General features: G+C 41.2%; 1 protein-coding gene across 3 annotated transcripts in view; it reads right to left on the bottom strand.

Moving 5' to 3' along the window:
* Positions 1 to 14,911, bottom strand: part of MYZAP (myocardial zonula adherens protein) — a 93,435-nt gene that overhangs the window by 33,590 nt on the left and 44,934 nt on the right. For 2 of the 3 annotated variants that reach the window (XM_001171951.4, XM_001171934.5), the window contains exons 9-10: positions 13,994 to 14,073; positions 12,221 to 12,326 (exon numbers count right to left, since the gene is read on the bottom strand). In XM_001171951.4, the coding sequence (XP_001171951.1) occupies positions 12,221 to 12,326; positions 13,994 to 14,073 (186 nt within the window). Of the gene's footprint in view, positions 1 to 5,467; positions 5,620 to 12,220; positions 12,327 to 13,993; positions 14,074 to 14,911 lie in introns of those variants that run through there. The other variant, XM_009429219.4, reaches the window with a different exon arrangement.

Raw genomic sequence — 14,911 nt, 5'->3', positions numbered from 1 at the left:
TTAGCTCACGATTCTCAGAAACAACCCTATGTGGTTATCCCCACCAGACCATGAAACTGAGGTGCCAAGACTTTCATCATTCATTCACTCCCTTCACAATCATCTGGATGCTGATAGGGCTGATATTACGACCCAAGTAAGCATCTGTGAGGGCAAGGCCCAGGCTGTCCTATTCACACCACACCCTGTTCAGAGGTTTGCTTGCTTCCATCCTCCCAGTGATGACAACCTATGGCTGCAAAGCTGGCCTGGAGAGTTGGCAGGGCTGGGAGGAAGGTTGACATGTGATATCTTCTGTCACAAAGGATCTGCTGGGGCCCTAATTCTTTAGGCTGTCCTTTTTTCCCCTCTATGATTCAAGAGGAGGCAGATGGAATGGAGATGGGGATGAAGCTTATTTACCCCTGTGCTTTTCTCGATGAATTCAGTTTCAGAGACAAAACGCCAAATCCTGAACAGGAGTGTCCAAGGGAGTGAACTGCTTCAAATTCATGTAATACATATATATGGAAGCCCCTAGCTCCACATCTGGCACAAAGCTGATGCTAAAAAATTGCATTTTGGAAGCGCTTCCTAAAGTTCAAGTGCATGGAAAGTAAACACTCTCTAGCACGAGCCAGGGCTCTCCTTGGAGCCTTCTTGCTGTCCTCCGTGCTCCTCTCCCCTCCTATTCACCCAGCACCCACTGGCCAGAGCCACCACTCTGGAGCTCATATCTGATCAGGCAATGGGGAGCCATTGAGGAATTATGAGCAGAGTGATGAAGGACATCCTTCTTGGCTTGGTGCTAATAAACCATCACAATTGGTGTCAACCTATATTTCTAGCCTCTTCATTTCTCACTCCCTCGTACCATCCAAACTAGATGAATGCTCTGTGAACTCACCCTATACTTTCTGGTCTGCATGTTTTTGCTTTTATTTATTCTATATCTTGTCTGACATGTCCACCCATTCAATCCCTGCCTAGAAAAATCCAACCCATCCTACAAGGCCTGGTCAAACACTACCTCCTCCCTAAAGACTCTCCACCCACATCAGAATTAGTTTGTACTGGCAGGAACTGTGCTAAGCATTTAGCACACATCACATCAGTCAATCCTTATAATTACCACTTGAGGAGGTAATGTTATGACCATTCCCATATTATTGATAAGGAAACTGAATCTTGGAGAGGATAATTTGCTCAAGATACAAAGCCTAGTCAGTAGCAGAGGCAGGATGCAAAAGCAGACTGAATTTACTCAAAGCCTATAAACTTAACCACTAAGTTTCCCAGCTTCTGTGTTTCCAGCACCTATGACATTCTGCCTCAAGTTCAAATGAGTTTAAATGTCAGCCAGAAGGTCCTCTGAGAGCAGGAACTCATGTCCATTTTTGCACTCATGCTCATAAGAGGCTCTTCTTAAATGTGTACCGACTGTCCCATAAGCTCCCCATAAATTGTACCTGGCTCCTCCTCATCCTTATTCCCACTCTTAAGCCCAAGGAATAGGTTTCCTTCAGTCTTCAGCAGAGGGGCAGGAAAACAGGATCGTTCAAAGACAATGGCACAGGGGAAACAACTCCAGCTTGACGAAAGCGACATGAAAAAAATCAGTACGGCAATGCTATTAGAGAAACAAGCTTTCCGTGAGCCAAAAATAAAAGGAGTCCTATTCATATGATACACAAAAATAAATTCTACATGGATCATTATTTGTCCAACAAATATTTATTGAGCAACTATCATTTGCCAGTGACTATCCCAGGTGTTAGAGATACAACCACAAACAAAATAGATGCAAGTCCCTGCCCTCATGGGACTTACATTCTAGTGGAAGGAAACAGGTAACAGACAAAATATACATGCAAAACAGATAAATAAAGTGCATGACATATTATTGGATGATAAGTGCTACGGAGAAAAACAGAGTAAGAAAGAGGATAGAGGGGATGGATGTGCAGGTTGTAATTGAAGACCTAAAGATGAACAATCAAACTTCAAAACTATTACAGAAACTATCTTTACATCAAACAAGACACACAACACAGCCAAAAAGATTAACTTTACTTCTGCCAACATTAAAAACTTATATATTATAAAAGATATCACAAACAAAAAACATTGACTAGGAGAAGATAATGGCACCCAAATAGTTTTCGATAAATGATTAATATTGATAAGATGTAGAGTTCCTACAAGTCAGCTGGAAAAAAGAAAAACAATCTAATTTAAAAATGAGCAAATGACATGAACAACCATTTCATAAAGGAGGAAACTTGAATGGCCAATAAGCTTAAGAAAAGTTTCTCAACCTCACAAGTTTCAATGAGTAATCAGGCTGACGCAAATTAAGATGAAAACAATGAGATGCCATTTCCTAACTGGCCAAAATTATAGTCCACACAGTGCCAAGTGGTGATGAGCATTTGGAAAATCTGCCCTCTCACATGTGACTGGTGGAAAGGTATGTGCACTGAGGGCAGCGATTGGGCAATATCTAGAAAAGGTGAAATTGTGCCAATCCCATGCCCTAGCAATTCCTCCTCTATGTATACTTCCTAGTTAGAGAAGGCTGGAGACATGTTGGTATTGTTTGTAAAAGAATAAAAATGTCTATCAATAGGATAAATAAGTTACAGTACATTCAAATAAAAGGATATTAGCCATTGAAATGAATAATCCAGATCTATGTGGAATAACAGCAGAAACAAAACTGAGAAATAAGTTGCAAAATATGTACAATACAATTTATTTTTAATATTATAAATTAAAATTTACGTAAAATTTAAAACACAAACTAAGTCACATACTAATTTTATATATATATATACACAGTAAAATCATCAAGGCATGGCCTAGAGACCAAACTGCCTCTGAGAAGAAGAGAGGGTGAAAGAAGGAAAAGGAACAGAATCAGGGACAGGTAAAAAGAGAACCTCTTCTTTATCTGTGATGTGTTCTTTTCTTTAAAAAAAAAAAAAAAACAGAAACAAGTGTGCCAAAATGGCAACATTTGTTAATCCTAGAAGAGCGTTCGTGGATTTTTTGTTTTTATCACTCTACAACTTTTTGCAATTTAAATTTTTTTCCAATTAAAAGTAACAAGAAGAAAAGAACAAAGGCTGGCTTTGGAGTCACAGATCTGGATATGTAGTGCAGCACCATCATTATTTGCTGAGAGACTGCCAGCTACTTATTTTTTAAGACTCTAAGCCTCAGTTTCCCATGCTTAAAAAACTGGGCAAATAATACCTTCCAGAGATGATTGACATGGGAATGTGACATCCATATGCATAGCCTTGGAATGAGAGAAGCATTCGTGACTGGTAGTGACCCAAAACATGAATTACTCAGCCTCACATAGTTTCTATGGCCAGAAACTGGGCACCAGGTGTCTGAGAAACAGTTCAAAGTCAATTAGAACAATTTCGATAAAGAGAACATAGATTCAATGGCATTTCCAAAGAAAATATCCTTTCCCTTGAAAAGACAATTTATATTTTGAATACCGAAACCAATACCTGTCATAGAATGAACCTGCTTTTTTTAATAATACATATAACACATACAGAAAAAAGGCTGCCACAATTGTGCTCTGATACCTTCTAAAAATTGACATTTTAGATAAATTGTCTAAGATTTTAAAATAAATAAGTGAATAATACCATGCTAAACACTTGAATTAGAAACTATAACATTGTCATTCACGATAAATCACTCCTGCCTCAAACTTTTGAGTAGCACCTCCTTTGGGTGGGGCGTGAGTGGCCACGAGACAGAGCTGTAGCCTTGGAGTCCAAGGCTAAGGATCCAGTTAAGGGAGGAAAGCGGTGGCGGGGCAGGATATCAGCACATGACTCAGGTTTGACAAGCAGTAAGTCAAGTTCACACCATATCACAGTACAGGCAGGAAAGAGGTGAATTGAGGGGCATCAGCAAAGGCAGACAAGAGCAGGCTGAGGTAGGTCCTGCAATGCAAGGAACCCAGATCTAAGAAGATCAACAATGAGCCTAGGACCCAGGGCCAGGGCCAAATGCAGGAGGTGTGGAGGGCATCCACTTAGGAGGCACTCTCAGGCTATGCAGTACTCTAGGAACCTCACTCACTATCTGCTCCAGAATAAGGCCTGCCTGGCCTCCAGGTACGGTTCATAGCCCAAAAGAGAAAAGAAACTCTAAAAGCAGAAGAAAGCACACCACCCTGAAAGCAGGACTTACATGGGTGACCTGTCTTCTCTAAAGGTCATTGCATTCTCTTAATTATTTCCTTTTTTAAAACTTGGCAATGAATCAGTGCTGCTAGAACAAATGCCAGTGACTTTTCCACCAGAGACTTAGAAAAACATTACAGCAATAAAGGTGTCCCTAAAAAACAGTGTAGGTAACAACACTAAGCTAACATCCAGATGAGATTCTCAAATCTGCCTCTGTCTCCCTAGTGGAAGTCTGAATACCCAGCATCGTATCTGGGGATCTGTGTCTAAACACAGCACCGTGCACAGGTGAACAATATTAATGGTTAATAACTAATGCGGAAAAGTATTCATCTGCTTCTTTCCCATCCCCTCCCTCCTTGCTTAAGCTGGGTAGAAGCATCTAAATGAAAGCAAAGGCAAATATTAGCAAGAAAGCAGCTTCATGCCTGCTTTGCCATGAAGGAGTGATAGGAGTGGACAACTAGCCAACGTCTGAGGGACACTGGGCCTCTGAACGCACTCACTCCACGAGCCCCATCTCCCAGCTTATGTAGACTCATGCCACCCGTTGCTATGACTGCAGCTACTACTGCTAGTTCTCGGCAAAACTGTCATGTTCTGATAAAACACCAATGCCTGCAGCAATCTCAAGAAAGACCTCTATAAAAATAAAACATACATGAAGGATGTTTCAGTTCAACATATTTCAGCCAAATAGATTTCTCTTTATCAGATACACTCCTTTTCGTGAAGTTGGTTGAACCAATTCAGGCAAAATGCTGATGGTGATAGAAGCAAGCTAAACTCCTCTTAGAAGAGTCCTAAGATGAGTATTGATATCCATTCAGGAAGGACACCTTCAGGGCCACCTCCCATATACAAATAGAACCAAACCACATGGACACCTGGCTGCTCCTGTACTTTCTTGGGGGTGATCTGGTGGGAGCACCTCCTTCCCAGAGCACTAACATTCTTCAAGCTCTCTTCCCATCTCCTTAGCAGATGTCTTTGGCAGCTTTTCCATAAGTAAGGATTCATCTTCCAAGCCTCCACCTGGATCTTTCTGAATGGTTTTTCAGTAGTCTTTTTCATTGCAGTTCCTTCTTCAATGTCTACTCAAGTTCCTAAAAATACTCTGTGGATCTGTGAGTTCTCTTGACTCTGCAGTTTGAGGCTGTACAAGTCAGGGTGACAGTATGTGGGTGTTTTCACAAACAAGAGCCCCACATGGTCAAATTTTCCTTTAAATAATATGTCCTTCCTGTTTTGTTCATTGGCTCATCATAGATAAATACCACCTCTTCCCAGCAGAGAGTGTACAAGTGTTCTTCTAATCACGAACAATAAAGGAATCGCTTCCAACCCAGAGCAGGCTACCAACTTATCATCTTCCAAAGAGCCGGAGACTAAATCTGGAGAAGAGCTCGTGCGACATGATCTGGAGACAGTTCAATTGAGTGGATTAGGTTTGTGGGCTCGGTGCTATGGCTCCTTTCCCCTACCCCCATTTGGCTAATTACCAATTATGAGAAGTACTTGAAATCCTCTAAACACAGGGCATTTAGTAAAATGTACTTTCGTGTGTTGCACATTTCAGCACACCACACAACAGTTTTGAATTAAATTGTGTGCCAGCAAATGACTGAACCATGTAAAAATGGCAGATACTTGCCATGAAGCAAATTTAAATCTTAAAAATTGCTTTTTGTATAAATATTCTTGTGAAGAGATTGATGGCTAAGCTAGAAAACAGCACAGAGCACAAAAGAGAAGAGAGAAGTATACCCAAAGATTGAATGTGGCCAACAAGACTCCCAAAGGGAAAGATAAAGGGCAGCCCTGTGCATTGCTCAGGAAATCAACAATAGCTACTTTTGCTTTTAGTTCACTTAACTTTAGGTATACACAGCCGAACCCATTTACAGGTGGTAATAATAACAGCCACTAATATTTATTATTTCTTATGATCCAATTAACATGCTGTGCATTTTATACATGTCATCTCACTTAACTCTTACAAAAAATTGGGTAGATACTATTATTAACCCTATTTTATAGACAAGGAAACTAATAACTTTTCAAAGGTCCACAACTAGTAGATGCAGGTTTGTCTGATGCTAAAGTCCATACTTGTTGCTATTTTTCTAGGCCATCTTTTGTTGTAGACACATAAAGGTCTCTAACTGCAGATGCATGTGGATTTAGGGACTAGTAATGTAAAGCCTTGTTTGGCCAACTGGCTAGAGAGCCAGATACTCAAAGTCTCAACTCTCTGAAGAGTTATTACTCATCTGTTATTCTCCCGATCCAGTTTGTTTCCCCCAAGGAACTGCTGCATTATGACTACAGCATCACTCTTTAAAAAAAATCTAAGAGATGACCGTTAAATACTTTCAAAATCATTCCTTAGGAATCACAAATAATATTCTGCTTTGCCTTAAATTTGAGAAGTGGTCATTGCTAATATAATTATTTAACCAAGATGTTTTTGCCTTCTCTTTCTAAAGGGGTACCATGTGGCCAAGTATAACGTCTTCTGTATAGACAGAAGTGAATAATTTAAAGCAGGGCGAGGCAGACACGTGCATACATGCACAGTTGGAAGAGGATCCATGAGAATCACCCTTAGTCTCTCTTAGTGGTAGTCCAGCTTTCAAGGACTTAGGTGGATTGGATTCTGTCCCTTTAAGTTTCTATTATCTATTTAACAAGCGTACCTCTTCCCACCTTAGTAACATCTCTCTAGATGGGTCTAAATAGCCTTTGGGAAGTTTGTATTATCTGGATACCACAAGGCCAGTACAGCTATTAAGATTAGGCTGTCAGGCCAGGTGTAGTGGCTCACACCTGTAATCCCAACACTCTGAGAGGCCAAGATGGGAAGATTGCTAGAGGCCAGGAGTTGGAAGACCAGTTGAACAACATAGGGAAACCCTGTCTCTATAAAAAATAATAATAATAATAGTAATACAAAAATTAGCTGGGCATGGGTGCACGTGCCTACAGTCGATCTACTTGGGAGGTTGAGTGGGGAGGATCACTTGAGCCCAGGAGTTGGAGGCTGCAGGAAGGTATGATTGCACCACTGCACTCCAGCCTGAGCAACAGGGCAAGACTTTGTCTCTAAAACAAAATAAAAAATAAAAAAAGAGTGAGCTGTCACAGAATCATCCCAGGACCAGGGGCTGGCAAGAAGTGAAGGTCCCCTGTCAGTGCCCAGAGAGTCACAGACTTGGACCAGCTTTCTCACTTCTGTGCTCCTGGTCCCTGGTGACTGTCTCCCTGGCTTGCTTTCTGTTGAGCCCTTCCTATTGAGTTCACCAGCAGCTTCCCACCTCAGGCATAGGAGCTTCTGAGGGATGCTGGCCAAATGCATGAACATGAAACCCAGCAAGGAGAGTCAGGCCACCGCTCTGAGAATCCGGGACAGCGATTCTCAATCCTGGCTGCATATTAGAATCACTTGCAGAGTTTTTAAAACGAAACAAAACCCAGTGCTCAGTCTGCCTCCATCCCATCTGCCAGGTTCAGGCATGTCTTAAAGCTCCCCAGGTGATTCCAATGTGTAGCTTGGGTGGAGAAGCACTAATGAGAAAATCAATTCCTTGCACCTTTGCACTTATTAAACATCTCAATTATAGCAAAGTGGGGTAGAGTGTAATTGCTTTCAGCAAAAGAAGTCTAAAGAAAATGCCTCCTCTGCAAATGAAAAGAAACTCCCTTCAGACCCTGTTGGAAGAAACATTTCCTATATCACAAATGGCAAAGGGAAATCAAAAGAAAGACATGATAAAATGAAAGGATGCCTAATGGCTGCACTGGGATATAGCTTAAAAAAAAAAAAAAAACCTCTTAAGAAATTACTGTTTATTCAGCTAAACAATATCCCTGCCCATTGGCAAAAATGTAAACCCACCCTCTTGGAAGGCAAATAGTTGATTTTTTCCTTAAGATCACTTTCCCCTTGGCAGGAGAGCTGCTTTGGTTGGCAGCAGGAGAGCCATGGTGAGAGCAGGTAAAGAGGGTGTGAATGACTCTGTGGACTGAAGAAGTCACACTCAAAGATGTGTGAGCAGAGGGGCACTGTGGGGGCCTCAGGATGCTCTCTTACTTTTTACACTCCTCCCAGCTCTCCCAGTGCCTTTCCTGGCAACCTAAAGAATGCAGCTTGATTTAGGACCAAAGACAAATCCCAACAAAGCTTTTCAACAGGATAATAAAACCCAAAGGCAAGACTACCCTGGAACTCGGGTGACACCAGTGGGTAAGATCCGTGCCAGCACGGCCCATGTCTGCATGACTCCCCACTGTGTACCCAGCCCCAGCACGAAGCGGGTGCTGGTGGGTATCTGCTGAATGGATGAATGAATTAATTTCCCCTTGAGGGCTTTTTCTTTCCAATCCCTCGGCATTTTTCTATATTTTCCGGCTATAAGAGGCACACGTGGGGCTTTTTTGGCTTTGTTCTCTCATTTTTATCAAAGCCAGAATCAGTTGGAAGAACTAGTGATGGGGGAGATACCCAACCCCCTGACATCCATGACAGGAGACTTAATTCAGTAGAAAGCCCTAGCCTAGTGAGAGGGACTTGGTTCCACATTTCACAGAAAACGTTTTGCATTGTCTTTTCTCAATGACCTTGACACCGTAAGATATATACTAATCCTTCATTTCAAAAGGGCTCACCCCCACCATGAGCCCTTCCTACATAGTACAAGTCCTACTGTCTCCCACCATGGAAATCAAGTCATTAATGAGCTAAGGATGACAAAACCTGGGCCAGTTACTTTTTATTTGTTATTTTATTATTTATTATTACTATGATAGAATGATACTCCACTAAGGTGAGAAGAAACATGTTGCTTAACATTTAAGGATTCCCAAGGATCGCAGTAGTGACACCTGGACATTTTGAGCTAAACAAAAGAAGCCCATCATTTAAAAAAACTAAGTTTCCTCATGGACATTATGGCCAAAATGATACCAACAATGGATGGAGACAAGACTTCCATCCATGGTGAAAGTGAGGCTATGATGAAGACGAGCTTCCAGACCCATGTGAGGGAAGAAAAAGGGTCCTTAACATCCGCTACACTTAAAGGCTGCCTATATGCCTGGGGAGCCGGAGTTCACAGATGAAAACATACTTCTCTTCTAGAGTCAGAGTTCAAGATTCATTTCACAAGTGACCAATTCAGTACTCTGGATTTTTCAAAATTTGCTCCAAGTGATCTGAAGTGATTTAGTTACGACTTTGCTGATTTTGCTCATTATGCAACATAATGATAAGGCTGAGCTTACAAAAACAGGCACAGCATAGTAAACAATAGAGAATTCTTTATATGATGAACACTTAACTGAAGTTACCAGACTTCCTCCACACAGTCTTTAAGGTTACAGAACACAGAATTTGTGGAGGAACACTAGAGAACTTCTAAATCAACTTCTTACTTTGTAAAGAACGTAACCATGATGAAGGGCTAAATGCCTTACCAGTGCAGCCAGTATTAGAAATGTTTTCTTTGTTGTGAATGAAGAGCTGCAATTTGCCTCTTTGAAAGTGTCACCCAGTGGTTCTGGCCTGGCCTTGCTTCACAATACAAAACAAAGACATATTCCCTCATGTTTTCTAAGATGTGAATTCAGCTCCCATCTCTCCTTGGGCATGTCTTCCCCAGTTCCCTGAATTACTCAGGTTCTCAACTCCTTTCCAACCTGGTCTTGCTCTTCTGAATGTGCTCACCTGTCCATGCCCCTTGACCATGTTTCTAACTTTTAAAAAAAATATTCATATAAATGGCTATAGCAATTGAGATTCTAGGCTATCCTTTTTTTCTTATGTAAGTTAATGTAGTATGCTGGGCAAACACAAACTTTCTAAATCAGGCAGTAAAAATTATTAGGAATAAAAAGTGTCTCTCTCTCTTTTTGTTGCTGGTGGTGGTGGTGGTCTACATTCACTGTTGAAACCCAGCCAGCCCCTAGGGGGTGCTAAATCTGATGGCATCCTAAATTTTAGCTGGTGATTTCTTTCCAATGACTGGGCCTTCCAGACCACAGACCACATCAAAGCTTAGAGAAGCTTATCTGGAAGATATGAAATCACAGGTAGAAAAAAGCAAAGCATGGACAGTGATCTTTATATGCATCCCTACACACACACATACACATATGTATACACATGTATAAATACACATATACATATGCACATATGTATATGTGCGTATGTATGTGTACTCCTTAACTCCCTTCAAATTGGTATGTTTGTTATATTCTGGAAGTAAGTTAAGAAACAGAGAATTCTAAACTTCTTTGAAAATGTCTTTTAAAAAAACAATGTCTCTGATTCTCGTACAGCCTTAACCTCTTACAGGTAAGGGTTTAAGTGAATCAGAAGCCAACCAGTATGAGGTTTTGTTCAATAGTTCTCTAACGATTAGATACAAGAATGACACAGACACCCCCCTGTGGTGAGGTGGGAGAAATGTAGTGCTCACAGTTAGAGACTCACATAGGGGAAAATAAGGGATGCCCTTGCCCCAGACTTCGTGGGTGTGAAATTCAAAAGCAGAAAAATTATGCCCCGACAGCCAAGGCTCACTGAGATGCTAACTGTGGCAAAGTGATGCTTTTCCTTGGAAAACACACTCCTGACATCTACCTAGTGTTGACGATAGGGCAGGATCTCCCTCCCCATTACTGTTATGGGCAGTGCTCCTGCCTGGATGCACAAAACGATTGCAAAGGTGCGTGCATGGCTTCCTCTGCTATTCCACTGCTCCCCAGAAACTTGCGTGTGAACCAATATAAGATGTACATGATTCAACACAGTATAACTGCACTTCTCATTTGCGGACAAACTTTTATCTAATGTGTATGTTTATCCTGCACACAATAAAAAAAGATGTCCCTTCCCATACTCACAATTCTCTGACCTTAACTCCCCAACATTAATATCCCCAATATCTTAGAGATTAATAAAATAGATATATTTTAATCTTCCATTTGTCTGTCATGTACCTGAATTATTTCTTAGAAGTAGGTATGCTTTTAATTTTAATAATTCATTAATAAAACATAACTTTTTAAAGTAGTACTTAATATAAGGAAAATGTTTTTTCATTTTTCCACTGCCAACCAAATGTTTGATTAAATTGAAACCTTTTTTTTTCTTTGCAAGTTAGAGAATTAGACTCAAGGGAATTCTTATAACCCTGTTAGTACTAACTGCTCTTTTTCTATCAGATTTTTCAATCGGATTTTTTAATTGAGCAAGAAGAAAACTACAATAATATGTGATTAGCTTTACAGAGCACGGACTTTCTTCTTTGGAACATCACCACAAAAGAGGCAGATTATATTGACACAAGTTAAAAAAAATTTTGTTCCTCTTAGAGAAATAGAAATGCTCAACTTACCCGTTTTCTTATTTAGAAAAAAGAGAATAGTAAACTATGCCCAAACAGTAAATGTATAGCTTGGTTTCCTGTTACAGAGACAGTTAGGAGAGAAAGGATGGTGGCAAAGGAAAAGGAAGAAGAAGCAGGAGTGGGAGAAGAGAATGAGGAAGGAGGGAGAAAAAAGAGAGAAACAGACAAGGAAAGGGAATGAAAGACACACCCAGAAAACGATAAAGGACAAGAATGGTAGCTGAGAGAGAGAGACAGACAGACGGCTGTGGAGGCAGTGCAGGGACCTGGGCTAAATTCACCCTTCCCATCACCCCCTTGGGTCTCCTGAGCTGTGGGTACCCACTCAGGCTATCACTGTCCTTTCACAGTGGGTGAGCTTATGAACTGCACTTTCCAGCTTTCTTAACTGTAACCCTTTGACCTGAGGAAACCCCTCTTTTAGGGGCATCATCATCATCAGTCCATGGGGGACATGTGGGGAAATCCCACTCTGGGCCTAGATGGCAGTGGCCTGAGCACCTCAGCTTGTGAGCCACAGGAAATGGAGGGGCAAGGCAGACTTGTTCTGGGGATGCTTCCCCACCACAGGAAGCAATCCCAGGCCTGTGACCTTTTGCAGATGCTTACCTCCTCGACCATCTGCTTGACTTTCTTCTGCTGGCAATGCACCATGTCATCTAGGTGTCTGATCCGCTCACGGAGGCTGGCTGATGCCTCCTCCAACTGCTGATACCTAACACAAATAGGAGAAAAAAGCAAATGAGTCCTAAACCAAAGCAGCAACAGCAGCAGCAACACTCACAGCTTTAAAGAATATTGCCAAGAGGGCCAAGCATGGTGGCTCATGCCTGTAATCCCAACACTTCAAGAGGCCAAGGCAGGAGGACTGCTTGAGGCCAGGAGTTTGAGACCAGCCTGGGCAACATGCTGAGACCCTCATCTCCACAAAAAAAATAAATAAATAAAAATAGAAAACATGTATCTTTTGGGGAAGGTTTGGTAAAAAAAAAATGTAAATTTAAAAACATTTAAAAATACTTCCAAGAACAAGAAATCAAACTCTAGGATCCATTCTTCTTACTTTATGTGATGACCACACAAAGTAGTGTGATTACTAACAAACTACCACAACAGAGGAGCACAGGACTATTACTATTTTTCAAGTTCCCATTTGCAAGTTTTATCCCATATAAGGATGATTATTTTCCGGGGACTGAGAGATAATTTTTTTGCACCATTTACAGATCTGAGAAGCTCTCTGTTTTGGGGTTAATAACATATTGGAACATCCAGTAAATTACTTTGAGGGGAGGACGGGGAAGAAGGGGTCCAGCAACACAATAAAATATCTGAAATCAACGGCAGAATACCAAAAAGTCTGGAATCACAGTTGCTCTACATATCCTTTATTTTTGGCAAATGTGGGACAAGTTGAAAGACCTTCTCTACATCCAAACAGAGCAAGCCACATCACAAAACATTTCATACTTTTGTTTTACAACAGCACAATTTATTCTCCAACATTGCTTGGACTCTTCAGTTCTCTGGGGCTGCTGGGGCTGGGCACTGGAGGAAAGGTCTGGTGGTCTAGTTCCCGTGCCCCATCTCTGCCTCAGCACTATGTTAATGACTAGCAAGCCTCCTATAACTTTGAAAACTCTGAAATTGCAAATGAGGAAGGAAAAATGGGTATTTTTTCAGCACGTACTATTTGGCAGGCAGCAAGCCCAACAGTTCTCTTAACAACAGTAACCTAGTGAGATGGGCACTGTTATCACCGTCATACCCGTCTCCCCCGTTTAAAGATGAATTTCCATGTGGCACAAGCAAGACTCAGGGAGGTTAAGTCACTTGCCCAAAACACTCAAATCATCTCAACCTTGTTTTCCTTCACTAGAGACCCCTGAATGGCCTCTCTGCATTTTGATTTCTAGAACAGACAGCGTACTATTCCGTGTTTTTCATGTAGGGCTTTATATGCTCACTGCCAGAGGATAATGCAAGGTTTTACTAAGCAAAGTTTGGAAACAAAGAAAGATGTTTTAAATTGGTTTCCAAAGCAAGTGGTATTAGTCACAGTTGATGAGTTTTCTCATCAACAAGGTGTATCCTGTGGAGTTCAAGGTGATGGAGAACATTAATAGACCGAACTTTTGCACTTGTGAAAGTATTTTGATGTGTTCCACTTCACTAACAACCAGCCATGATCTGCAAGATGTGGCTGGAGGCTTCCAAAGAAACTTGTTCCATATTGGAAACTCTCAGCCCAATGTTATGTATGCTTAAGTCTGTAATAAGGTACAACCACACAAATGAAAATGCAAGGGTCAAATGAGGTCATAAAAACACAGCGTGTCCACAACCTAAATCCATTACCAGACGAAAGGCATTCCGTCTTACCTTTCCTTGTCAGAATCAGTTAACTCCCCAGACATTTCTGTTTCATGTTCTAGGAGTTGAAGTTGCAGTTGATGACGTTCCTAAAACAAACAGAAACTGATATTTTAATCAATGGATCCCAAGTTTGACAGAGAATGTCTATTTAGCAATTCTAGCTCTAGGGAGTCCAAGTCTATATGACACCCCCTGGGTTTTACACACCTGCTCAGCAAAGCCCAAACAAGGCTCAAAACTGCCAAGTCTGTTGTTGTGTATTTATAGATATATTTATGGGTCAGAGACAAAACATCCTAAATAAAACCATTCAAGATTCATTTTCCAAAGTATTCCATCAGCCCAGGATCAGTGAAAATTTATAGCTCCAAATACTGATAATCAATACTTTAAACTGATGGCTTGTGATACTGCAAAATTCTTTATTATTTTCTGAATCATCAAGAAAAGAGGCTCTGGAATTCTGGCAATATCCTATATTCTAACTTGTGGTGTTTACACAGGTGTATTCACTTGTAAAAATATGTTGTGGTCAGATTAATGGCCCTCCAAAGATGTCCATGTCCTGATTCCTGAATCCTATGTGTTATCTTACATGGAGAAAGGAATTCTGCAGATGTGATTAAGTTAAGGATCTTAAAATGGGGAGATCCTGGGTTATCCAGTTGGGCCCTTCTAAGGAGGAGGAGGCAGCAGGGTTAGAATCAGAGGGAAGGAGCCTGGAAGATGCTCTGCTACTGCCTCTGAAGCTGCAGGAGGGGGCCACAAGTTGAGGAGTACAGGTGGCCTCCAGAAGTTAGAGAAGGCAGGGAAGTGCATTCCCTTCTAGAGCTTCCAAAAGGAATCCAGCTCTGCCAACACCTGGATTTTAGGACTTCTGATCTCTAGGAATGGAACATAATACATTTGTGTTGTTTTAAGCCA

Source organism: Pan troglodytes, chromosome 16 (genome assembly GCF_028858775.2).
Source record: "Pan troglodytes isolate AG18354 chromosome 16, NHGRI_mPanTro3-v2.0_pri, whole genome shotgun sequence".
In the NCBI taxonomy this organism is placed as follows: domain Eukaryota; kingdom Metazoa; phylum Chordata; class Mammalia; order Primates; family Hominidae; genus Pan; species Pan troglodytes.
The sequence above is the reverse complement of the archived record's forward strand: the minus strand, read 5'-3'. Positions and strand labels throughout refer to the sequence as shown.